The following is a 25,836-nucleotide window of genomic DNA, read 5'->3' as shown; positions in this document are numbered from 1 at the left end:
TGTCTGGTTTTCCAAAGTCAACTGCCTGGAGCAGTTAGAAGATTTTTGTTGATCTAACTAGAGTCCGCTTCACCTCTGGTGCTTACCGGTGATCGTTTTTAACGTTTTGTCATTTTGCCATCAATATTTATGTGTTGGGGTCTTATCGGCCAGGTTGGATGGATGAAGGTTAGTTAGCCTTTAGCCTTGGTGTTGTTCCATCTCCATATTGTCTCCGCTGTTTATTTGCAAAAAAATGTGCTCAGTGCACGGAATCATACTTTCTAAACTAAGTTTGCATGCGGAGAATTAATATTTACTTGTTGCAAATGGTGGTCCGTGAAAACGGTTTCCGAGGAGGAGGAAATCGCCCATTATTGTTGGAAAAACAACTCGGGGAAGTTAATTAGCTGATAAGGCGCCACTTTGATTTACTGCGGGGACCATCGCCCGAGAGCGCATTCTCACTCTGATTAGCATAATGTGGAATTTTTAATCAATTAGCATCCTGAAGGAGAAATGGGAAGGTGTCGTTGCACTCCGGCGGGAATGTGCAGCCAAGGACGATTCTCCTATATTTGCATATGGCTCTTGTTTGCACTCTTGTGTATATTTGCAGCATGAACCCGGACAAAACTTTTTTTCCCATTCTATTCTTCTTTATTTAGTGGGCAGTTTACTCATTTCAAAGCCATTTTTTCCACTAGACCAAGATTTTCCAACAAATACAGTTCATGTTAACTGGCTGCCATTGCCTAGGTTCCTACATTTACTTTGGATTGGTCGCCATGTCAAGTTAAACAGTATGTAAAGACACTGGCCAAAGATTCTTATCGTTCATAAAAATGAAGGTAATGTGCAAAGTTAGAAGTCAACATAGATTTTAGTAACCAGAATAAAACCACCACCATCACAACAGCAAAAAGATAATTAACGTAACTGTAAGCTCGGCTGTAAAATTGATTTTGTATTTCCAATCAACTTTTTTCAGTGAGCTCCAATACCCGTAGCTTCTTTTGTCCACTGTGAGTAATTGCGCTGCCGCAAGCTGGCCCGTGTGCATTTCATATTTCCTATTTCTCATCTGCGCGAGCAGATAAGGGAAGCCGTCAGAGGCAGAGCTGCTGATTCGTGCTTTTATTCCATCTGCCTTTCTCCGAGCAGCTGCGGGTCCCCAAGCTTGACCCGCATTAAAGACTTCCAAACTGCCTGATGGCTAATAGCAACACTTTTGCACAACATCCTCAGATGCCCATTCAACAGTGGACTTTGGCCAGGCATTTCAAGGAAATCTGCTATTATGTTTAAATAGAGTTGGCCTAATCTGAGCTGGCACAATATTCACTCGTAGCTGGACGCCGACCAAATGCTTTCCAGTTAACTTTCACCGCACAAATCTTTGTCTTTTTTTACAAAAATAAGCCTGTGTTCGATTCCCTTGACCATTAGAGACATTCACCAAACCCAATTTTCCCTTGAAAACGGACGGTACATCACTCATGATAATTGAATCTTTTGTTCCTTGACAGTTTGTTTCAAAGTATTTACTATGTCGTAAAATGGGGTTATTTTCATTTTTCTCCCTCAAATCTGGGCAATGGTTGTGATACTTCTTCAGAACCTGATCGTTGTTCTTTTAAGGATACAACTATTAAAGAGTTGGCAGCGATCAAAACGATTTCTGCTAGATCTAACAGTCCAAATAGATTTTACGTTTTGCGCCCTCATTGGCAGTTTATGAGGTAAAGTTGTAAGCCTTGTAAGGCAAATTGGATCATATAATGAGGCAATTTAACAATTGTTATTGTGAAAAATGACATCCATCTGTTGTAGTTCTATTTCAGTTTTAAGCACCTTGATGCATTTCTACCATTTTTCAATTCATCCTTCATTTTGTATTTCTTTCTCTAAAACTTCTGATGCTGATTGGAGCATAATTTTGATTTGAGATGGACATCTGACAGCCATTTGCTGATCCCATGCAATTGCACGATGGCCCTTTCCCCCCCCTTTAGGACCACTGGGCTCTCTGAGAGACAGCCAATCACTGGCTTGGTGCAATTAAAGGTCAACCGCGGTCATCCGCTGTCCTCCAATTCCATGTTTCTCTTTGGGCCCTCAACAGAATTCTCTTTTATACTCATAAGTGCAACTTTCAGATAGGCTTCAGTCAACAAAATTATCTTGCCAATGTTACATTTTCATCAGTTATGTTCAATGTTGAGATGAAACTTCATGTGTTGACATTCCGTTCCTCGTCTTCTGGTGACGCAGTTCAAAGCGACCCGGTTGGTAAAATTGCACAGCTGTCAACTCACACCTGGCCACCTTGACCCTCGCAGACACTCATCAGCCAAAACGCCGAAAAGCGAGCATCGAACCCCGGCCACCCGCCACGCCGAAAATGACGTGCGTTGATGTCATAACAGCAAGAAAACCCCACCGTGGATCCCTCACACTTCAGAGGCCAAAAACAAAAGCTTGCGTCATTACTTTCCATTACAGTTACGGTATATTTACTTGAGGTCCTGCTTCCCTCTGATTGGTCGACAGTGAATGGTCCTTTTTGCCTTTTCCGCTGGAATGGAGAAATAGAAGGAAAACTATGCGAGCAGCTGATACGTTATCTGCACGTGCCACATCAACTAAAAGCGACATAAAGGTTTTATCCAAAGCGTGCCACCATCAAGTGAAGCCAAGTTTTGTTCCTCAACGTTGCTGAAAGTTCTTGCCTTTCTGTGTTGAAATCCTTGGAGATTTACCTATTTCCTTCAAATTTGTAGGCAAAACGACTCGTGTTACCGCTTCTATGCTTCTCCTCAGAGACTCGTGTAACCATAGTCGACAGCTAATGTTTCTGCTTTTGAGAGGAAGTTCCCAATGAGAGGACACTTTACTTGAGCCTAGAGGGACGTGCGGAGCTTTACGTATCCGATGGTCAACCTGTCAACAGGGTGTAATAATGTCACCATGACAAAGTTACGAGAGCGATTGAGTTAGCTTTCCGACCTTCCCAAGTCGAGCATTTTCCTTGGAGCGGACTTTTACCGTCACTTTCCTGTGTTGTTTTTGTAGTCCCACCTTTTTTACGGCTAGTCAGGTGACACTTTGCCACTGGCGCTGCTGCTGGTGTCCACACAGCTGAGATGCATTATATTACCTTAACATTTTATCTGGATTTTTACCTCAGATGTGCATTTACAACAGGTGTGTCCAAATGTTTCTCTCCCAAGGCCAATTAAAAAAAAAGGGATACATTGAAGTTCTTCCACTTTTGTGTTAAACATAGTATCAGATACATTTTGAAAAACGAGATTTATATATTTTGGAGTATTTACTCTTTGGCTACTATTGACGTTCAATCCATTTTAGCCATGAATGGCATTGATGCATGGCCGCTCAATGCCAGGCTTTCCAGTTAAAATGAAATTGATGTCAATATTTGTCAATGGTAGTCAATGAGCAAAGGGCCACAAACAGCAAAACAATCCGGTTAAAAGGATAGCGCAAATATATGTATAATCTATACAGTACATTTTCTACTAATGAAATGACACTTTTCTATATTGATTTCAACATACACACTTTTCAGAAGATATAAAAGCCCTGTTTAAAATATTAGTTCCATTCATTGCTCAAGCTGAGAAGTGCAACAGAACGTCATCTGTATGGAATCGTCTTATGCCAGCCATTTTCCATGATATTATATTTATGATTTAAAAGAAAAACTGGGCAGCAGGCTGCAGTCTAATTTACTCAACGGATTATGACGGCCACTTGTGTTTGATGTTTGATTTGTAGCACCGCAGACATCAAGGACATTTTATAGTTCTTTTCATTTTGATGTGTGTTATTTACAAGCATTCTGATTATTACTGGTCAGTGCAGGCGTATTTATATTTACAAGGGGTGCAACACCTGTGGTCTCGATAAATTTAGGTGTCACCCAATATCTTGCTACACTCACTCTCTCCTCTATCAGCTTTAAAGTGACATGAATAGAATAGAAACAATGAGCCAGTTGCACGTACAGTAACACCTGCTGGCCATTAAGTCGCACGTGGGTTTGATCTTGGCTGGACTTGTGAACGTTGGGCGTGCAGGTGCCCACTTTGCTGCGTAATGACGCCTGCCGTTGAGAGATTCGGCATGTTTTGTTGGTGGTACGGCTGCAGAGCCAACAACATTAAAAGTTTTTACGATGTGGCAGAAGTTGATTCCGGCAGTCTTCGCCAAGACAAGAGCCACCCAGATGTTTCTTTGTGCATCTGTTTCAGCTGCGAGAATGCACGCAGATATTTAGAGGCACTCTTTTTTTTGTATATAAAACAACGGAGAGACAAAAATTCCTCTATATGGCCTATATGGAAAATATGTGCATAAGTAAGTCAAATATACATATATCCGTGGTTGGTTAAGTACAAAATTTTATGAATAAATAAAGACATCTACCGCCATCAATGACAGCCAATGAGTGAATATTTACAAATTAATAAACCCTTTTTTTTGGTAGACTTGATTCCAACCTCTGATTTTAATGTAATGAAATACCTCGTAATGTCTTGTCAATCATTCCAAGGCAAGTGTACCTTCCATCTGTGTCTTGTTATCTCCACTGTTGAGAAGTCATTGGCTGTTTTATTTTGGACTTGCAGCCAGTCAGTCAGCCAAACATAGCGCTTGGTCAACCATGTCCTCCCTCTTCTCAGCATAAGTCTTGTGGCTGACAGGCAACGAGTCACATTCCAGCAGTGACAGTGAACAGGACCCGTGTCACAATGCCAGATGGACCTTGAACTCTTTCAAGGGACGTCTGGCCTGGCAGCAATGCCCCCCAATCCCCTTCTCTCTCTCTCTCTTTCTCTCTTTCTCTCTACACCCGCCTCCCCTTCTTCCCCTGACCGCAAACTGTAACCCTATAGTTTGTCACGCTCCATATCCTCACACTGACCCCGGGCTCAATTATACGACTGACCCGGGCTAGATGGTATAACCTTGGGCGTCTTTTGGGGGCTGCTGTGGATCAAGTGGGTCCACCTCTTGTCTATCATGACGTGTCGGCCCTGCATGTGCGTTAACCAGGCACTTCCCCGAGTGGTCCCATTGGGGTTACGGGGCTGGAATAGTGGCTCCAGTGAGAGGTCTGCTTCATTTGTTCTCGCTAGGACCCTTTCAGAGCAACAAAGTAGTTATTCAACAGAGACTATCGTGCATATTTACAATACATGATATTTTATACCACCAAACTTGCATTTGGACTAATTTGTAGTTTTTTTTTTTGGGGGGGGGGGGGGGGGGGGGGGTTAATATATAAAGGTATTTTTGAATATCCTTGAAAAGCTTGATATACTTGCAATTAACTTGCCATACACACAGTTCTTAGTTTGTACACTTGTAAAGGCTCCTTGGTAGCATTCTTAAAATAATCGTCTAAGTTATTGTTCAGTTTCAGGATGTACCCAGAGGGGTCCACCTCCATTAAATTCGGCATGGAAAACAATACCAGCTCAGCAGCTGCTTTTTATTAGAACACAGAGCTGAACATCTCTTTAGGTGATGTTCAGGCTACCTGTTTTTATACGACTCCATCAGTTGATGTACATTTAGAAAAGGGAAGTGAAATTTAATAGCCAAGCTCCTAGCTGGAGATGCGCAGGCCCGTTTTTAGCTTTGCACATAAACCTCTGCCATGTGCAGTTTAACTCAATGGAAATTTTATAGGGCTTACTTAACTTTTATCTATCCTTTGGCAACACGATAACGCCGCTGCAGTTCAAGTTTGTCTATCTTTGCAATATACCTATATTAATGATTCTACACAGTTGATTTGTAGTATAATTTTATTTTATACCCTTATAGGGTCCATTTAAATCATTAACCGCCATCATCAGGGTGAATGAACATAACTTGCCATCCAATGACTTAAATATTATGTATGTAGTATAGTATAGTGTACTATATAAAAATCCACTTTGGCTTGTTACTTAACCTTTAAATAACATTGCTTTACTGTATAAAACCATTTATAAGTAGATAAAAAAATCAACAATAATTAGTATATCCATTTATTTTAATTGTTAACAATTGCGAATATTTAATGTTGTTTAAATGACCCAAAAATAGTGGCTTGACCTATAAAGGACTTAAGGATTAAAGCGGAGCTGTCCACTCCTGAAATGGTTAATATGCCAACTCTAGATGGTAATCGTGGTAGGTTAGCGAGACGCTAAACATTGATATAATTTTGTTTGGGTTTCTTTTGGCCAAAAATGACTGGACACTGTGTTTTCTTAAAATAAGATTTTTAATATTACTTATTATCATAAAGATATATTTACACACTTTACAGAAATAGAAAATAAAAACACAAAGCTACGCATGAAAGGAAAAAAAATAAGTACTCCAAGAGCTAAAGCTTATCTTTATAAATTAGAAACCAAAAGTTCAAATATGTACACAGTATTTCAACCATTTCTGATACACTTGTTTTATTTCATTTTATTTATTCATGTAGTTTATGTTTGCCCAGTTCAACATCAAAACAGAGACAGGGGGACTGTACATTTGGCCAGGTGAGTAATATTGAGCACACACCTTAAAACAGAACATACTGTCGGAGTAATACATTGTCTTTCTGCTCGAGACCTAGTAACACTGTTTCGCCAGCCCGCAAGTCTCCCCCTCGTGTGGCGGGCACGACGCTTTTCACACGGATGGAGAATGTGTCACAATCGGGGCAGGAGGGGGGCTCGTGTGCTATTCTAGGTGTCGGCAGTTTCATTTGCCAGGCGCCGAGATAACGTCACGTCACAGTCTTTCCCGCGGGAGATAAAACCTTGTTATCCTTTGGGTGTCCTAGACAAAGGGAATAGGCAGGGTTGAATGTCGCCCGGAATGAAGGCTGAGATGATATGTTTGGGGGAAAAAATCATGGAATGTCTTTAAATTCTGTCTCTGATTTCGCATCCTTTCTTAAGTCCAAGTAGAAAAAGACAGTGGAACGGATGAAAATATTTGAAAGGCGCGTGTGGTCACCGGTAAATCTTGCTTTTCTGTCAAATGTATGTGGTGCAGAAAAAGGTTGCGGCTGAAAAAAACATGTTCACGTGTGCATAGGAACGTTACTCGGGCCTTATGACGGTCACGGAGAAGAAAAGAATGTAGAGGAGACATTGGGAGGTGAGGGATGGTTTGGTTCTTGTTGGAAAAGACCATTAGGGCAAATGGTTTAGCTCCCCTAGCATAATGTATTATGGTTTAGCGTTTCAGCCCGAGCCTGAACGCGCTTGTCCTTCCACACCACAAGGCCCATTAACCTGATGTGCTCTGGGCTACGCTCTACAAACAAAAGGGGGGACGTCTGAAAGCTTTCCCCATGTCCGCGACATATTGTGCTGTAGACTACTTTTCTATTTTGTCACGTCCACAAAAGATACGTTTCAGACTATAGTCAAAAAAAGGATGCTTTGGACAAGCAGCTAGACAAGAGAAAATGCTTACGCTACACTACTAGAAAACGATTCCATATCAAGAGATGCTTGTTTTCAGGGTGTATTTTGCCAGCAGCATAATGTCATTGCAAAAATGCAGCCCGTCAAACCCATGCAGAGATGCCTCGAAGCAAAGCCGCACGTATTTGTTCAGATGACTTTAAAACCCAGCACGTTGAATTTTGGTTTCGGATGGGCCCGATTCCAAATAGGGCCGATGTTGGTTCACTCTGGTCTCTTGAAGCTGCAGATGGCGTGGATACATTCATGAAGAACTGTGCTAGATACAGACTTTCAGCCCTGTTTATAGTAACTACTCAGATGGGTGGAGCGCATTAATGGTTTTTCACCAATCATCGTGATCCAATCGACTTGATTATTTACTTTATATCCACCCCAGCTATCGTTAGACAACCTCACAAGCCTTGATGAAATTTTTGTCTCCATTTGAGAGATCACGAAAAATCAAATACATTTTTAAACAAAACGTAGTCTGTGCAGCCTTGACTAGGGATGTGACAATATATCAATACGGTGATATACTATTATTGTTTACTTATATGCTCCTGCCAAGAATCGATATATCATTTTAGAAAGATAGCACGCTTTAATAAAGGAAGCAACAAGTTGCTATTGGAATTTAGACCAAAATATTTCAGTGTTTGGTTACATCAATGGCCATCATCAACATCCAATCATTTATATTATGTAAATTGTATCACCCAGATGTTCTCACTCCTTGTCTTGACTACATCTTAGATATTTTTGCATGCTGTCATAGTAAAGACTTGCAAGCCTCTACAGCTGATCCAAAATATTTGCATGAAAGACGGCCACAGGGAAAGAGAGACTTAGGATTTGAATTTGTTAACTTATTATCTTAGATCTAATTTCGCAAATCTAACAAATGACATAAGGTCTTAGTATTTGACATGCTGACACATCTAACCAGCCTGCCTACGAAGTGCGTCGAGGGTTCGGTGGGAGAGGCAAGGGTCCCAGTCTAAGCCAATTTAACCAAAAAGCTCAGACTACGTTGCCCCGGTCAGCCTTGAGGGTGGGGGTGGGGGGTGAGATCCATCTGAGAAAGATTAACTCTGAGGTTTAATGAGGGTAAGGATCAAAGCCTCGACCACCTGTGCCGTGGAAGAACTGGCGGACTGGCAAGGCAACTGTACCCAACTCAAAGTAGGCAAAAGATCACCACTGGAATGGGCCGCGACATGGATACATGGTTATATTGTACTACACGCAATGAGAGTAATGCTTTTTACGAAAATATGTTGCTATAAGCTTTAAATGTTGCAAACTCCGTGATTGTTTTAATATGATAGACTGCTCTAGTACAAGCCTCTATGCTAGCACCCTGAGAGAAATAAAGATTTAAACACAGAGATAATAGATAAACAGTGATGTATTCCAGTATGATGGAAAGGCATATATCGTTTGGTCAAAGGTTTAAAGCAACTGTAGGGTAAAACAGCAAGAGCGTTAGTTATGGACTCGTTGGGGTTTGGGCTTGCGAGCCGAGGGTGCCGATCCCGCTAGGTTTCAAATTTTTGGACACTTTTTCAATGAAGAATAGAGGAGAACAAATCCAGACTTAGAGGGGAGCACTATCTTTGATGGATGACAATTCCGCTGCGCCCAGCTGGAGAGTTTGGACTGGATGGTGGCGCCATTGTAGTTATTTTTGTCCAATTCAACTTATCTGGGCCACTGCTGATTCACCCCTTACTTCAAATGCGTGTCGCTTTTTCAAGATTTGAAAACCGAGGTAACTTCTTCTCATCCTGGCAGCATTTTTAGAGGGTATGTTTTTTGGCACTTTATTAAAAGGCAAGGCCGGCCTATCAGTGGCGCAGACCGCCGCTGCCAGTTAACAGTCGTGTGGGAGAAAGATGGTAGGCTTTGGGAGTGGGGGTTGGCCATGGGATTTTTGACTCATCGTGTCGCGACCGAGACCTGGAGCGTACTTCTGGACCCCATTAGTTTCAGATTACAGAACCTCCTCAATATTAAAGGCTTTTCCGTCACTTAGCTTGATCATTTTAAGGGTGGAAATCGATGGTGCGTGTGGATGGCATTTCAAAATCAAACCTCTTTTGTAACAGTTGACATCCTGACTATCAAATGAAAATAAGAACCCTTGACCAATTAACCACTGTACGATCAGCAAAGCCATTACGATGCTACAGAGTGAGCAAATCGGGTGTTGCCATATCCTTAAACCTCACTGACGAGAAAAGCACGCTATGGAAACGTGACAGATACTCTAAGTTTCTGTAATAGAGAGAGAGAGAGAGAGAGAGAGAGAGAGAGAGAGAGAGAGAGAGAGAGAGAGAGAGAGAGACAGAGAGAGTTCGAACTGGAATCCCTCTTGGCTTGGTGTCATGCAAAGTGTGATACTCTCCAGGAGACCGACCGCTAGGATTTGCATCTAATGGTCGAAATAGAAAAACAACATTTGGGAGAAGACAGATCAAGTTTTAAGGTGACAGAGGAATAGAATCAGATAGCTCGGGCTTAATAACTCCCCACCCAACCACCCACCGTCGCCCTCCCCCGATCCTCCTTAGCGCTGAGAGTTGAGCGGCGTGTCCTGATTTTTTTTCTTGTGGACAGAGTTGCTTGAAGAACCAGCAGGTGCTATGGACATCACTCTTCAGGCTGGGCAAGCATAGGCCCTTCGCAGCAAGGCCCCCCGAGGCAAAGGAAGAGCATAGAAATCAGAACCTGGGGGAGGGCGCTTAAAGCAGTGCCTACACAACAGAAAAACACAGAAGTATATCATCAGCACGTGTCCCCCTTTTTTCCCGTTTTTTTTGTTCAGGATTCATGCAGACATTTCAATTTCCTGTCGGGTAAAAACGCCCCTCGGGCCACATCGAACAGAGCTTTGTGTGTGTGTGTGCCGCCACATGTTATCTTTTGCTGGAAGAAAGAGTGAAGTAAAGCTTTATCCAGACATGTCTCAACAAGATTTAATGGTCGAAAAACAATTGTGTATGTATCCCATGTGTGACACAAACCCAGCATTATTCAATGCCCTGGGCACAGGATTAGCATTTGTCCAAAAGGATATCTTTGATCTTCCTTTAGCGTATTATCTACCGTCTGTGATCATTTCCCCAGATTCCCGTGCTTTTCAGCTACGTCGCATGAAAACAAGGCGCCCCCACTGATAAAGGCCTATTCTTTTTTCAGGTCGGCATATTTCCGCAGTCATGTAATGCCCAATGAATTGGCGTATAAGTATGTATCTGATCTCCACTGAGCTTTAGATCAGTTTTGTTTGCCGGGTACCGAGGGTGATCTCACTTTGGTCGCTTGAGTTTTTACTACGTAAACCAAAGGAGTAGTAGGGGAATAATCTGGACTTTTTTGAGGGAAAAATCTTTGGATGACTGGGTCTCTGTGAGTTTTCCCACGTAGGCGCTCAGGGAGTTTTCATAAATCACCCGTGGCTTCAAAATGTGTAATATCCTGTCATCTCTGGCTTTTATCGAATCGGCATAATGTGAGGACCGGTGAGCATGATGTCTTTCATCTCACATCTGGACGGTGTCAAGATGAGCCATCCACAGTGCCCGTAGCGTCTCAGGGAAAAGAAAATCTATCCGATGATTGTACGATCGATTAGCACTGTGGATGGTTCTCTATTTGTGCCATTACTTTAGGGAATATGTAGTCCATCTTTTGTCCGTCTGAGGTCAGCTGGAATCAGCCCCAGCACCCTTGCTTATCCATGCATTCATTTGTGAACATAAGCCTTGTATCAAAAATTGGTTTTCAGAGCTATTCCCACTCATAATGTTAAATGATGTTAGTTAGCATGGTGATTTATTGAACCATTCCATCTTTAGAACCACTTCCTTATTGTGCCGCAAACACTGCACTTAAACTTGTTCTCTTTTTTATTGTCTGACCAAGAACACTGGGTAACCAATGTTATGTCAAACGTATGTTACGTCTTAATGTTTCTCATTGTTTTCCATTGTTCAGTGGCCTTTAGATGCTTCAATGGAAGGCATGATAATAAACTTAAAAGTGGCTATAGCTCCAAATTAGAAAAAAACACAATGGACATCATATTTCTTGTTGGCGCATGGTCTACAACTCTACATTGTGTGGCTTTTCCCTTTGAACTGATTAACACTCACGGGTTGCAGCCTCGTCTCACCCGGGCTTGAATTTATGGGGGCTCTTTGCGGGTCAGTGTTGTCCGGCTGCCACTTCCTGGGGGGATATTGTGTCTGCGAGGGCACCCTGTCTCTAAACACTTTTGGGAAAAATGGATCCCATGTTTCCCAATGCAAACTTTAATGTGTCGCTGTTGCTTTCCATTCAGAGATGTGCAAACATTGGAGGGCATGTAGGCCCACCGTGTGTATATATACTATACATTTGATCACGTCACCATAGCCTGTTTTAGTTTCGCAGTAACGCCTTCTTTGTCTGTTTTCTTTCGAAATACATCGAGTTTGCTTAGGTTCAGTGCAGAAAATCAAACTGTGAATAGGTGAGAAGTAAAATATTGTCTCAGATTTTGGATGAAAGATTTTTCACACAATGGATTGTTTGACTTGACAGCAAGTTAAACAATCTTTTAAGTGACAGAGTTGAACTTGAGAAACCCGACTCGAGAAAGTGTTTTTTTTTTCTTAATAGTTTTAATTGACTTAATCAGATGGACGGATGAAATATTATGAACAAATATTGTATATAATATATTCCAGCAGCACAGTCCCATCAAATAGTGTTGCAGTAATAGTATTTTTTCAGTTTCTGATACCGACCGATACTGACTCCCAGCTGGGATGCATCAGCCGATGTCGATGGTACTTTATTTTTTCTTTCAAAGTATACAATTACTTTTTTCTCGTGGTATTAAATTATGTTCCTTTAATAATGGCAGTATACCTAACCGGCCGCTATCTCGTGACGGCCAACCAGCAGTGGGTAACTTGATCCCGAACAGTACATTGCAAAGAATCGTCAAGTTATTTCTTATTAATCCTCGATACCGACGATGTAATTCTGGTGCAGCACTACTTTCAAACAATAACCATGTCCCATATGTTTAAATGAATGAACGACCTTGCTGTAGGACCTCACCCTATCAGACAACAAAGGCCCGCACGTTCATTAATCTGTTGCGACGTGGCCTTTCTTTTAAAGTCAACAATAGCATTCCGGGTCTGAATACAAACTTTCATGGACGCCTGTGAACATTTGGAGGCTTTAACATTGAAAATGACCTGCCATTGGGCGAAAGTTGACAAGTTTATTTGAACCTCACCTTGCTCTAGAATGGCATTGGCCCCTTGTGGGAAAGACGGGGCCGAGGGCGTCTCCTCTTCCAGCCGGCTGGTCTGTGGCCTTGACCGGCCCTCGAGGGACTTTGTTGAACCAGTTTTCTCACTGGAGTCGCTTCCTCCAGCTCTTTGCCGTGTTCCGTGGAGGCCATCGGACCTGCAATATTCCAGAAAAAAAAGAGTAGCCCTTTAAATCGCAATCAGTCTATTTGAACAACACATTTCAATGTTCCATTTAGGGGTGGCAACCTCTGGGTTTGTCCCAAAGAACGCTCACGATATTGATGATCGCACAACATAGCAATACAGAAATTATCAATACACGGATCGGGAAAAAATATATAGAATATTCCACGATCGAACGATTAAAATGAAAATCCTAGCTCGAAATGGAATATTGACATTGTTGATAATTGGATTATTTATGTTCAATGCTTTGTGCAATAGTTTCACCACCTGGTGGCCTGTGTTCCAAAAGGAAGTAGTAGTAGAGTTAATAATTCCTTTCATAACATGCTTTAAAATAAAAAGAATATCGGATAGTAACTGCAGCAATCGGCTGATTTTCTTTTTTTTTTAAATCGATATCAACATCTACTTTCGAATACATCATACCGGTCGGTCTACCTCTAGTTATGAGAATGTGTAGGAAGACAAGGAGATAATGGATGAGGCACTACAAGACATGTATAGATATGTGCGTGTGGGCTATTTGGGGCCCACCCAGCATCGTTGTCCATCAAGTGTGTGTGGCGGTAGCTAATGCAGAGCAGATTTACTTAGACGAAGTAAAACAAAAAGTTCGTGCCTCGTGTTACATGTCTGGCTCACTCCGCCTGTAGATTCTAATAAACACCTCGTAGTGACAGAACCATACCCATGTTCATGCGTCCTATCACTTTGTTTGGTCCCAAGATTAGAGATGAGTCTGTGTCTCAGATTGTATGTGAATGTTTAAAGTGTGTGTGTGTGTGTGCGTGAACACCGGCGTGTGTGAGAGTGATTCCAGATGTTCTCAGTTAGCTGGTTATTGTTGAAATGGAAATGCCGAGGGGACCAAATGCATGGGTCTAGCCCGGGTTTGTCTTGGAGTGGTCAATCTTTCATAAACTGAGGGATACCGAGCACCCTCACCTGTAAGTGGATATTAACAGTAAAATGAAAATAATACAAGACATAGTACTTCACGACTGATGGTGTTGGTGCTTAGGATGTAGTCCTGTGTCAATGCGCTTATTAATTTAATGTATTTCATTCTTCTATTTGAATTCACAGATGATTGAAGGTTTTGTTCCGATTTGTTCAATTTGGAAATTCAGTTGCCTTTTTGTAAAGCCCAATTTCTTATCAGACTAGATTTCATAGTACAAAGTTAGTGGTCAATGAATGAATGTATGTCTGGCCTGATTCAGATATAATGAAAAAGATCACATGTTCAGATACATTTGGTAACATTTTAAAGCAGTTAGCATTCTTTAATTCACAGGAAATTCTATATAGCAATATTATACAGATTGATTTTTAGTGTCAGAGAAAGTACTTGCTGTAGTTGGTATGTAATGTGATTATAACCTCCACGTAGCACTCAAAACGCTTTTCTCCGAGTTCCTCAAGGTTGAATTGATGAGTGTTTAGAAGGTTTTCAAACCTTTTGATTTGGATGATTTCAGCTGCACCGTACTGACGAAAATGTCAAATGAACAAGTGATAACGCTTGAATGGCATTTGTGTACGGTGTCAGTGAGCAAGTTCATTGGCTGTTTTGAATGTGTTATCCCTGTAATGCCAGACATCTCGAGTTCCATTTCCACACTAATCCCCTTTTAGAGAGCACATTACATGCTATATTTGTAGCAGAACACTAGCCTAATTCATGGACCGGGATCAGAAAAATCTCCGCTGCATATTTCCGCATCTAAAGCCCATCATTGGCGCAAGGCTCTTTAATTCTGCACATGATCCTTTGGTTATTGTTCGTCGATGCAGATTAAAAAAGGGAGGTTCACACAGTCTTAAGAAATTCTCCTTTCGGTCCAACCCAAGAGGAGGATCCCTAACAATTACTACGTTTAAATATTTAGTTTTTGATTTCACGCCAATGAATCGCTCTGTATAAAACAATCCAGTAAAATAACTAGTATTGCAGAAATACTTATACCTGCATACTGTGAAATAACTGCACATCCAACAAAATCAAAGCGCCATAACCCATCTGCAGTCCCAGTTGTTTGGCCTGTCACAACCCAGTGCCATAATGAGACAATTTAGATGTCCACCGGACACGGCAGCCTGTCAGAAACTGCTTTACACCGGGGGGACGGCTTGGCCAATCTCAATCAATCCGTGCTGTCAAAAATGGAATGAAAGCTGCTAAAATATCCCGGGAGGCAGCGATAACACTGGCAGGATAGATGAACTCTTTCAGACAGTCGGGAAAAAATTGCAGGGCGACACACAATATGTGACAGGCAACAACATCTTGGCTTTCGGAAATACAGAACTTTTGGTTGTTGACTTGGCATATGTTGTGCAAATAAGAAATTTATAGCAGGAACCTGTGGCTACTTTCCGATATGATAAAATTTACGATACAAGCGTCATGGTATAAGAGAATGACAATCTGTCAGAAACATTTATAATCCTCACAGACTATGAGAATATTTCAATGCAACATTTCTGTAAATACTATATACAGAAATGCTATATTTTTGCCCGAATGTCTTTTTCAACTCATTGGCTGCCATTAATGGTGCTTGACGTCCAACTATGCTCCATTCAAGTGGAAAACTGTTGGTTCCGTGATATTTTCTAAAAATAATCCAAAATCCATATTATTGGATTACGTAGCAGTGTTGTGATATATCACCTATATGATATGTAGGTCTAATTCATGTTTTATTTCAATAAACATGGATATCCTAACCATCTTATTGCCCAGAAATTGGAACCAGTCCCTGCATCATTGTCTTTAATCTTTTCCCAAGAGGGATACCCGTGTTTCTGCTGCGCCTCCAAGGCACACAAGGAGCAGGGATAACATATGTCGGAAAACAATAAGCTCTTAGCGCTCTTCTCTGATGACCTTGGACCCCCTTTTTCCCCCTTCGCACCAAATCTGAAGTCTTATTTCCCTGTGGCTAATGCCAAAATTAAAGTTTAATATATGGGGAATTTGAAGAATGCCTGGATCCTATTTTCGCATTGATGGATGTCGGCTGCCATGGCGGGATGCAAATTTAGTTCTAATAGGACGTGGAATAGTTGCCAGGGAAGAATTAAGGTGTTTGGTTTGCTGGAGTGAGATGTTGCCATCCAAAACTTCACCAAAAATGTTATTTTTTTACAAAATTAGGTCTCACAATGCCAACTATTTGGAATTCAGGTCTAGCGTTTGAGATTGAGTCTAGAAATGCACATTCGGTTTCCGATTGGGATTCTGTATGAATAACTGCAACAGGCCATCATCGGTGCAGTAGCCCGTAGGGATATACTTTATATCTTCCAGGGGAGAAAAAATTGCTATCCTGTGGTTTCCAGCCAAGTTCATCAGCTGCCCTCATGGCAGGCGAGAACAAACTGCACATTGCGGTGCTGCCAATGGGCCGGAGCGAGCTGCTTATGAATAGTCGTAAAGCTGATTTGTGCCTCAACGCTGCCAAAACAATCACATAACAAATGTCTGTGCTTGTAAATGGAGCGACAACACACATTTTTCAGTCATTTGAGCAGCAACGATTACCTCTCACGAGATTGCAAGTGCACACGGTGGCGCAGTGTTCAGAGTTCGTCTCAACCCGGGCCACCGACATTTAATCCGCGTTCAATATTCCACGATGGATCGGCTGCCGGATCTTAACGGTTGTCTGTTTAGCCGCCTTGCAGGCAGCGTCGCCATCTCATTGATCAAATCTCACGGCCGGATGAGCACCTCAAGCGTTTAATCTCTCCGGCCGGCCGTGTTGGCTTTGCTCTGCTCACATCGTTTATCTGACGCCTAAGCGACATGCGGCTCTGATTGGACAGATGCTCTTGTAAATAGGCAACTATTGGGTGGAAAGTTACCATTAGGGGTGTGACAATGTATCGCTATGGTGATATATCGTAATAGGTTGTCAATATGCTCCTGCTAAAAATCCACATAGACGTCCAATCCATTTGAAGTGGGAGGGTTGAATATAAAGCAAATGAATATTCGTTGTTTTGCTCGTGTTTATTGACTTTTCAAGCACTCCCAAATGGGGCGCACATTTTGTTATTTGAATTTAAATCCCTCGGGCAAAAGAATAAAAACGTGCCGTAAAAAGGGAGACTATTTTGGTCACACAATAGAATAGAGTGTCAACGATTGTCTTTCTGCATAGGCACAATTACAAGATGTTCTTGACATTTCAAGTTAATGGTCGATAAAAGGGAGAATAACATGCTCTGTGGTTCCAACTCGAGATATTGACAACACGGGTAAGCAAACATCATTTGCCTTCGCTGTGGAAAGAAAGAATGAGTTCCCTAGAGGGTGTAGCCATGGTTATCGTGTGACGTTGGAGGAGCAGACCCGCTGTCTCTTCCGTGGATGCCCCCCCCCCTCCATCCCCATTTTCATTCACTAAAAGCTGCTGAATCCAAAGACGCGCAGACAGAAGGAGCTGAGATGCTCGCCACGGTGTAAGCACATTAGAGGATCAGGATTATTTAGCTAGGATGAAGTGTTAATTGTGCTAGTACCATCCAAACATTCTCTTTAATAGCCTTTAATAAGCCTTCACGCTGTCACAGCATAACATCGATGGATTTTTTTCTAGCTCTCACCGCACACGTTCATCCTGAGCCTTGGGAGGGTTACGATGTGCCCATATGGTGCCACATTGCAATTGTTTATCGTTTTGTTTGATAAAATGACCAACGGCGTTGTACCTAAATTTGCGTTGTTGCACTGCGTAAACGCCACTGAGGCTAAAGTCATTTTTGTCCAATAGGAAAGCAATGTGCATGCAAAATGTCTCCAGATTGCTGTTACCAATACACCCTGTGCCACACCCTCCAAGTGAAGGTTCAGAGGAAGTTTAGATGAAAAACAAGTGGCCCACTACTTTGTGCAGATGTCCCTTTGAGTCAGCCTGACTGCCTCGCGCCCGAATTAGAGAGCGTATGAAATGATGAGGTGTGAGACGGCATACTCGCCGATGATCAGAGCACTGGCAGTTCAAAGGGCCGCCGGCAGCAGCAGTGAGTCGGCTAATGAAGCTCTCCACTGACTCCCCTCACTACTTGACTGCCTGCCTGCCGTTTTATACAGTCACACTCCTAGTTGAAGGGGTGAAATTCTGGCTACAAGGTTACTGCGAGTTGGGGGCATCTGTGCTCCAGCCGCCGGACTAAATAACTTACAAGTATGCATAATAGGGATGGGACAATAGATTCAAACTGATAACATGATTTGGATGATATCCCTATAGGTTATCAATATCACAAAAGTTGTTCTGGATTTGGCCCAAAACAAATGGTTCCACCAAAATTTGACAAGACATCCTCATTTATTTCCAATGGATGTAAACCCCCAGAATTCTCTCAAAATCAGTTCCTGAAATATAACAAATGACCCAAAATGAACTCATTGACAAGGATGGAGCATTTTAAACTGTGAATGCTTGTTTTCCGTACTATTGATGGCACTAGATGTCCTATGTATTTTGACAGGTTATGTTTGTTCATTTGTCCCTCCCAGAAATAATGAATTAGACATCTAGCGCCATCACTGGCACTCAAACATAAGCATCTCAAGTCAGTCATCCTCGTTTAAATGAATTGGACATCTCCCACTACATCCCCTTTTTCCGACCGTGTCGGAGAGGTTAGCATCCTTAAAGATGGCATGTCAAGGGCAAGGAAAATACAGCTCTGCCCCTTCCCTCTCTTCTGTATCATCATCATCATCATCACCTTCCCCTGGGTTGTTAACTTGCCTTATTCTATATGACACACTGGAGGAAGTGAAACAGGAGGGAAATGTCACCATGCAGGAGCCTCAGCGCTCCCCACAGCACACTACATATACACATACGATGACGGGAAATAGCAGCTATGTTGCGTCAGACTGTTACCAAGGAATAACGGCTCGATATGTGCAAGACGACCTGCAGTTTAAGATGAAAGTAGCTTTGATTATTCTGAACGCAATCACCTCTGAAAGTCCTAAGTTGTCTAGAACTCACAGATTGGAATACAAGGACAAAAAGCTTAAAGCATAAGATGACCAGCTACCAGTGTTGCAGATGAACCATAAGGTCTCCCTTAGAATAAACTGTTTCCATTTTACGGATAAATGTTTATAAATGGTTTTGCTAATTTTATAAACATCTGTTTCCATTCTCCCTAACACTGGCGAGGGGCCCGTTACTGATCCAGTGGAGCCACCTGCGTGAAGGCTAGCCCTCTGCTATTATTCGGTGGCAGGTCATTTGACTGACAAACGTGTGAAATAGTCAGCCTTCGAACAACAACGCGTGCATTTTGACGACGCAAACCAGCCTGATGAATAATGTATGCTTTCACTCTCTGGTGAGTCTCCATTTGTGTAGGAAATGGGGGGTGGGAGTAGGGGGTTATATTGTAATTTTCAAGGCTTTCGTTGAGAGTGAGAACACATCGAACACGACAGTTGGAAACCACTTGAGAGGCAACACAATAGCTTAGTGATGAAAACATATTGCCCAAAGCACACCTTTACACCATATCCTCACGGGGGAAAGTCTTCAAATTTGTAAAGCATCTTTGTTGTAGTCCCAGGGTGGACTAGGAACAACTCGCAACTGTGCATTGCTGAATTTGTGAGCCTCCTTGTAAAATATTATGTATGGCTTATGTCCAGAGCAATTGCTGGCAATATGGCGGTAAATAGATAATTTTAACACATTGGATGGCCAACTCATTATGACTATAATGCATTTCTGAAGTAAAGGCAGATCCTCATAAGCGGGTAACTCGTGCAAAATATGGGATCGAGACATCCATAACAAGTAGTACTAGTTTCTTCATTTGGCAGGTTTTCGACCTGTTGCATTTAGTAGTACACATTTCTTTTCAGGCCTTAACTGCACATCATAGCCAATAAGTATCGTATCCATAAAACCATATGTGTTCTAGAACTTTGATGAGAGCCTTCTTCTATATAGCCTTGGTCCCAGTGCATCCCATTATTTGAGAGTCCCTCAGTCCTTTACCTGCCTTTGCTCTTTGGTTCCGCCCCATCCCTGCGTTGCATTTGCTCTCCAGGGAAGATCTAAGTCAGTCGATTTATTCATTCAAAGGCTTCTGAACTGCATTACAGCAGCCGAGCGCTCACATATGCCAAAGTCTTCAGCGTTCTCCAGGGCGCGTCGCCCCAAAGGTTAGCCTTATATACCGACCAAATGGCTTAAGATTTTTCTTTAAATCGCTTCCTTAATTCCCAGTTCAAGTCGTGGGTGCCAATCACTAAGCTCACGTCAGTCAACATTATATAGACTTATAAAAATGCGCTCATTGGAGCCAACTATATCCCCGCGGGAACGGTCGCCGCCACGCCATTTTTTTGCTTCAAACACTAGGCCACAATATCAAGCACATCTGATCCTGAATCCACTATAATCCAATGCAAAGAGCTGGTAATCAATCTAACATTTACAAATGCAAAAATATTTATATGAATTGTATCCCACCAGGGAAAAATGGGGAAAACTATGTCCTGGTCTCAAATTTTCATGGAGCTGTGACCTTTTCACCCCTCCTAGTTTCAGGCACCAAATTATACACTTTTGTTACTGTTGTTGCAAAACGATAACAGTTGCTCACTATCCAATGAAAACTGTTTAATAAAGAAATCAACAGGTTGCCCGCAAAAATATTCTAATAAAGAACATTTTCAGTCTATCTGTATGTTAACTTATTGGCCAGACAAAATAATTTGGACGTCTAGAGGCATCGATGGCAGGGAGCCAATGAGTTAACATACATAAACACTGTTCAATTGCAACATTTTGTTCCATTAGAAAACATTGCGAGCAACCAGTTGGTTTATTTTTTTAAACCCTGCCAAATTTTTAAAACAAAGTATATCATTTCTTGGCTTGAGCATATCGATAACCTATCAAGACTCAAAGTATGGTAATAGATCACCATATCACACCCCTAATTCTTCCAGGGCGAACCCGAACTGACCCGCTGTGTTTTTAGCCACATAATAATTTGTGCACGTGTTGGTCATTTCTCCCAATAATCCATTCTCCCAGAACACCACCTTCCTTCCATACAACATTTAGGGAAAAACATTCCTGGCCATCTGGAAAGGTTTACCAGCGTTTGTTCTCTCCTCAGCCACCGTAATCACATCCAAAGACACAAACACCTTCTTTGCATTAGGGCACCCCGAGTAATGATTTACACTTGCCAATCAGACCCGAGCAGGCTCTGTTTTCCGGCCCCCTTCCGAGATGCCTTAGTTACTTCGTCTAGTGCATTTTTTCTTTGGGCTGTACTTTGACCCCTAGCACCGAGTTGGGCATCTAAGAGCTCTCTGCAGTGCGGTGCGTTCCTTGCTCTTTGCGTGCAGCCAGTCCCAACAATACATCAAAGTTTCATACGACATAATAGCGGCGATGACAGCTGGGATGATATCGCCCGCTTTCCAGGCACTCGATTTCTCGTTCAGATAAAAGCAGCCCGACGACCTCACCTTTTTTTTTTTAATCTCGGTAGGACGATGACAACTGGTACGGGTGGGTGCGCGAGCTGCCGTTGTGCATTTTGCCGTAGGGTGCAAAGAAATAGATGGCCGCTCGGGCCACCGACGCTAGGAAGGACTGTTTACGTCTTGAGAGTCAGAGCGAGAAAGAGCGATCGGCCTCGGGGATGAATTATGGATACCACATGTCTAAAGCTGGAGCCCACTCTTGAGCCAGAGTGCTTTTCAAGGATGGGTAATTGAAGTGCGCAGCTAGAGGATGGCGGTATTATACAGAGAGGGCCGCTGTTCTTTTTTGTCAGATGATTTGGGATTTTACAAGGTTCTCATTTCCACTTTTAACCATATTCAGCAGAGAATTGGTGTTTTTTTTCCCTTCCTTTTTTTCTTTTTTTTCCCTCAGGTGTCTTGTAGTTTGCATGGCAACAGTGCTGGAATGTAAAAGGTGGCCTAAGTGGATGTTTTTGACAACAGGAATAAGATCTGTAGTGCTTTTGTCGCATTTTACTTATAATGCTTCCTCAAGACTAGTTTCTGTAACATTTTTTACAATCGGACAATTATCTATGGGTCAGGAAATCCATCTACAATATTCCATAAGAAAACACAATTCTAAACAATGTTTAATATTTGTACCATCACTGATAAATCAAAAACATTTTTCTTTCTCAAAGACTAGGAAAATATTTCAATATTCTTAGTGGGATTGTATCGATAACCTATTCCGTTACCAAGCATAGTGATATAAAGTCTCCCCATATCGATATACTGTCCCAATATTTGTGGAAGCGAGTGACATCGCCAACTCCTGGCGTGGCATGTGAATTACAATGTTATCGCTATTTGTCATCCGGGCTTTCCATCAGTCCAACTTTTCAACAACAACACCATGAGAAGTTTCAGGTTTCCAGTAGCCTCTTAAACTGCACGACGCCATAAATCCGGCGGCCTCAACTCCGGCTGCACATCCTTACGAGCGCTCATGCTTTCTTGTGCATGTTTGCCTTGTTACCCAGACACAAACGCCACTTAGACAGGTGCCCAATAAATGGGAGGCGCATTTATCTGAGGATAAAAGCCTTCACACCCACTGCCTACACGCAAATCTTCTACCGACACCTTCCCGCGACGGCGCTTGCTGCTTTTGCCTAGCAGACAGACTCCAGCTAGCAAGCATCCTTCCCCACACCCATCGCCACCGCAACACTCTTGCATCCCTTCATCTCCACCAGAGCTCCTTTCCTCCCTTCCTCCCCATCAATGGAGCTCTGCTACAACAGCAGTAGCGACCCGCGACCCAGGGGTAGGAGGAGTAGCATAGGGAGCCATCTAAGCAGCGTGACTGGAACAAACACTAAGAGAGATAAGCTGTAGTGAAAAGCTTGTTTTTCCCCCGCCGGGGCTACGCCGGTCGCCCGACGCGCTCGGCGTTCGCAGGGGTGCGAAAACCGACACTGGCCAGGATGCTAGATATAATTGCTTCCCATGTAGTCGGACAAAAATAGAGTATGCCGCTGTACTACAAGCGTGCGGCCAAGCATAGGAAGTGGATGCTGGCGCTCTGGTGGTTCGATGGCATTCTCCTTTTCCTGCCAAGTTTCTAAATCCTGACATGTAGCATCATCGCCGCCAACAATCTGGACTCGATCGCACCTGGCGCAACCTTCCAGCCCGCGAGGGTCTTGTCGGCAACTGTAGTTGGGAAGGAGGTGATAATTCCCGAGAATGGCCCAGACATTTACACAAGGCCTAAGTGTTGTTTTTTCGCACCGTGGTGTTACCTGCATCACATCTGCAGGTTAGGCCCGTCGCTGCCCCTCGAAGAAGCCCCCCTCAAGCCTTCCCCAGGCCATCGTGTGCCACATACTCAGTCCAACGACAGCTTTGCAGAAATTTAGCGTGACGAGGCGTCAACGCCGAATCCCAAGAGAGGGCGAGAGAGAAAGAGAGAGAGAGAGACCACGCATCTGGGATTTGAGCCTTCTCCACACCGACCCGTGCCACCATTATAGTCCTCATTATCATCACTGTGGGGGGCTTCTATAGGCAGCGTGTTGCTCCGCCGCACCATCAAAGTGGAATAATCATCATGCAACGCAGGTCAGATGGAACATGTGCCACGCATGGCGTGCATTTCATAACAACAGTCCGCCCGCCGCCTCATCCGTCACGGTATTCTGTCTGCGGCTCGGCTCCGCGTCCAGGTGGGACGGAGCCGTGGGCCAGGGGACGGTAACGATGCACCTAAGCCGGGGGAAATCATTCGAGTGGAAGCCTTTTGAAGCACCGCAGTGCAGTACTGTGGCCGACCAGGTGCTCCCATGTTCCTGCCGAGAGCCCACACAAGCTGGGTAACTGATCAACCACGCGCACAAACACAGATCAGCCCGCACCGACGCACGCAGGACAGAAATAGAAGAAGAGGTGAAGAGATAAAAGCAAGTGGAAGGAAGGAAGGAAGGAAGGAAGGAAGGAATGAAGGTGCACGAGGGCTGCCTCGCTTCTACTCACCAGCACTGGCGGAACACAGCAGAGACACCAGGAGCACAATCACCAGCGTCAGAATCTTCACATTCATTTCTGCACTCCCCTCTGGCTCGCCGCTAGTCGCTCGCTGATATACGGTAGTGCCGTGTGTGTGTATGTGTGAGTGTGTGTGTGTGTGTGTGCGTGTGTGTGTTTGTGTGTGTGGGGATGGGAGGGAGGAGAGTGAGAGAGAGCGAGAGAAAGAGCAAGTGAGGGAGAATGCCAGAGACTGTTTGCTCTGCTCTCGGTGTGTGCCTGTTAGAATAGACTGTTGTCTAAATGCGTATATTTGCGTATCTGCCTGGATGCGACGGCAGCGCTCCCAAGACCGGGGGCGCGTTTAGATCCGAGACCCCCGCGGAGTTGCGTGTCAGATGAGCAGCCAAGTTCAGGGAAGCTGTGAGTTTCTCTGGCTCTCCTCCTCCAAGTACCGCTGGTGGCTCGCTCGGGATAAGGAGGCTGCCTGCTCGTGTGGCTTATGTATCTCAGAGCCACTTGGTCACAGAGAAGCCACCCCCCAAGTCAGTTAGTGTGCATGAGATGGGAGTTGGCAAAGAGGGAGGGAGGGAGGGAAGGAATGGAGGGAGGGAGGGAGGCAGAGAGGATGGGAGGGGTGTGAAGAAGGAGAAGACGGAGCACGGAGGTGAAGGGTGATGCCTGCAGTTTTATCATAATAGGTCTGCGATAATTATTTTAAGAGGAATGGAATTGGGAAAATTACATTAGGATTTTCAAGTGTATCACGTTATTTTAAATTTTATTAAATGTCAAATACATTTTGACTGGGAGATGTCAATGAACTGAACAAAATAGTCCAGATATTGAAAAATATAGGGCCATGCCAAGTGTTGTTATGTAGAAAAGTGTTAAACTGGAAAAAAAACTATAACCTATTTTTTTTTACTGGTGAGCACCACTGATTTGGAAAAAAATGAAAAGGATTTGGGATTTTTTTCATTTTTTTAGGAATATGAATAACCCTTTTTGTGGCATTAAGTCATTTAGTTCAAATTGGAGGATTTTTTTTCCCCATTTCCATCATCAAATTGGATTAGCAGATTCGCAAAATCAAGTGACTGACTCGCATGCAAAACTATTTGACCGGGATGTCACTAATCACCGGACAGATGCTCATGTTGAAAAATTGCAATGCAGGGAAACACGCCAAGAATCTGGGGGTGTCCAAATAAGCGCCTCCAGCGGATGAAAGAAGGGAAGGTGCGAGATGAGCTTCCTGCATTTGTGTCTCTAACCCTCACGCCATTCTTTCAACGGTGCGCCTCGGGCTAAATATCTATGGGGGGCCTAAATCACCACGTGCCGTTTGAAGTCGGCCTTTGTGACACTTTGGGAGTTAACGCAGGAAAAAACGTATCAATTATTGACCCCCTCCTTCTTAAACTGGCCATTTTCTGGCATCCAATATATTCTTTTCACTAACAAAGGCCGATAAGAGTGCAACTTATCTTCATTTTCATTTGTTTACCACACAATAAACAGGAAAGGCTGATTTTTATTGGGATGAATTGTGAGAATGGTGGCGTTTTCTTATCGCACCCAAACATGTCGCGACATCAAGGCGACGTTCTTTTGGGAGTTTCTTTATATTGTGAAACTTAGCAAAATATTAAGGAACATTTCAAACATCAGCCGTCTTTGGTTACATCACGGAATCTGACCATTTGTTTACGTCATAATGCGGCAAAACTTATGAACTTATGCAATCCGATAAAACCCAGTTATCGTCACACTTTTGACAGAAATACAGCTCTATTGTATCCTGAAAAAACAGAATGGAATTGTATTG

General features: G+C 43.1%; 2 protein-coding genes across 2 annotated transcripts in view; one reads left to right on the top strand and one right to left on the bottom strand.

The window, feature by feature from the left end:
* The window catches only part of xpnpep2 (X-prolyl aminopeptidase (aminopeptidase P) 2, membrane-bound), a 70,312-nt gene that overhangs the window by 13,273 nt on the left and 31,203 nt on the right, over nucleotides 1-25,836 (top strand). The window lies entirely within an intron of this gene.
* On the bottom strand, nucleotides 9,936-24,528 carry apln (apelin). The gene is made up of 3 exons (XM_077732972.1): nucleotides 24,015-24,528; nucleotides 12,772-12,944; nucleotides 9,936-10,231 (listed from the first exon to the last, which is right to left on the bottom strand). The coding sequence occupies exons 1-2, from the start codon at nucleotides 24,079-24,081 to the stop codon at nucleotides 12,778-12,780; spliced, it is 234 nt and encodes a 77-aa protein (XP_077589098.1). The 5' UTR covers nucleotides 24,082-24,528; the 3' UTR covers nucleotides 9,936-10,231; nucleotides 12,772-12,777.

This window comes from Stigmatopora nigra, chromosome 14 (genome assembly GCF_051989575.1).
Source record: "Stigmatopora nigra isolate UIUO_SnigA chromosome 14, RoL_Snig_1.1, whole genome shotgun sequence".
Classification (NCBI taxonomy): Eukaryota; Metazoa; Chordata; class Actinopteri; order Syngnathiformes; family Syngnathidae; genus Stigmatopora; species Stigmatopora nigra.
The sequence above is the reverse complement of the archived record's forward strand: the minus strand, read 5'-3'. Positions and strand labels throughout refer to the sequence as shown.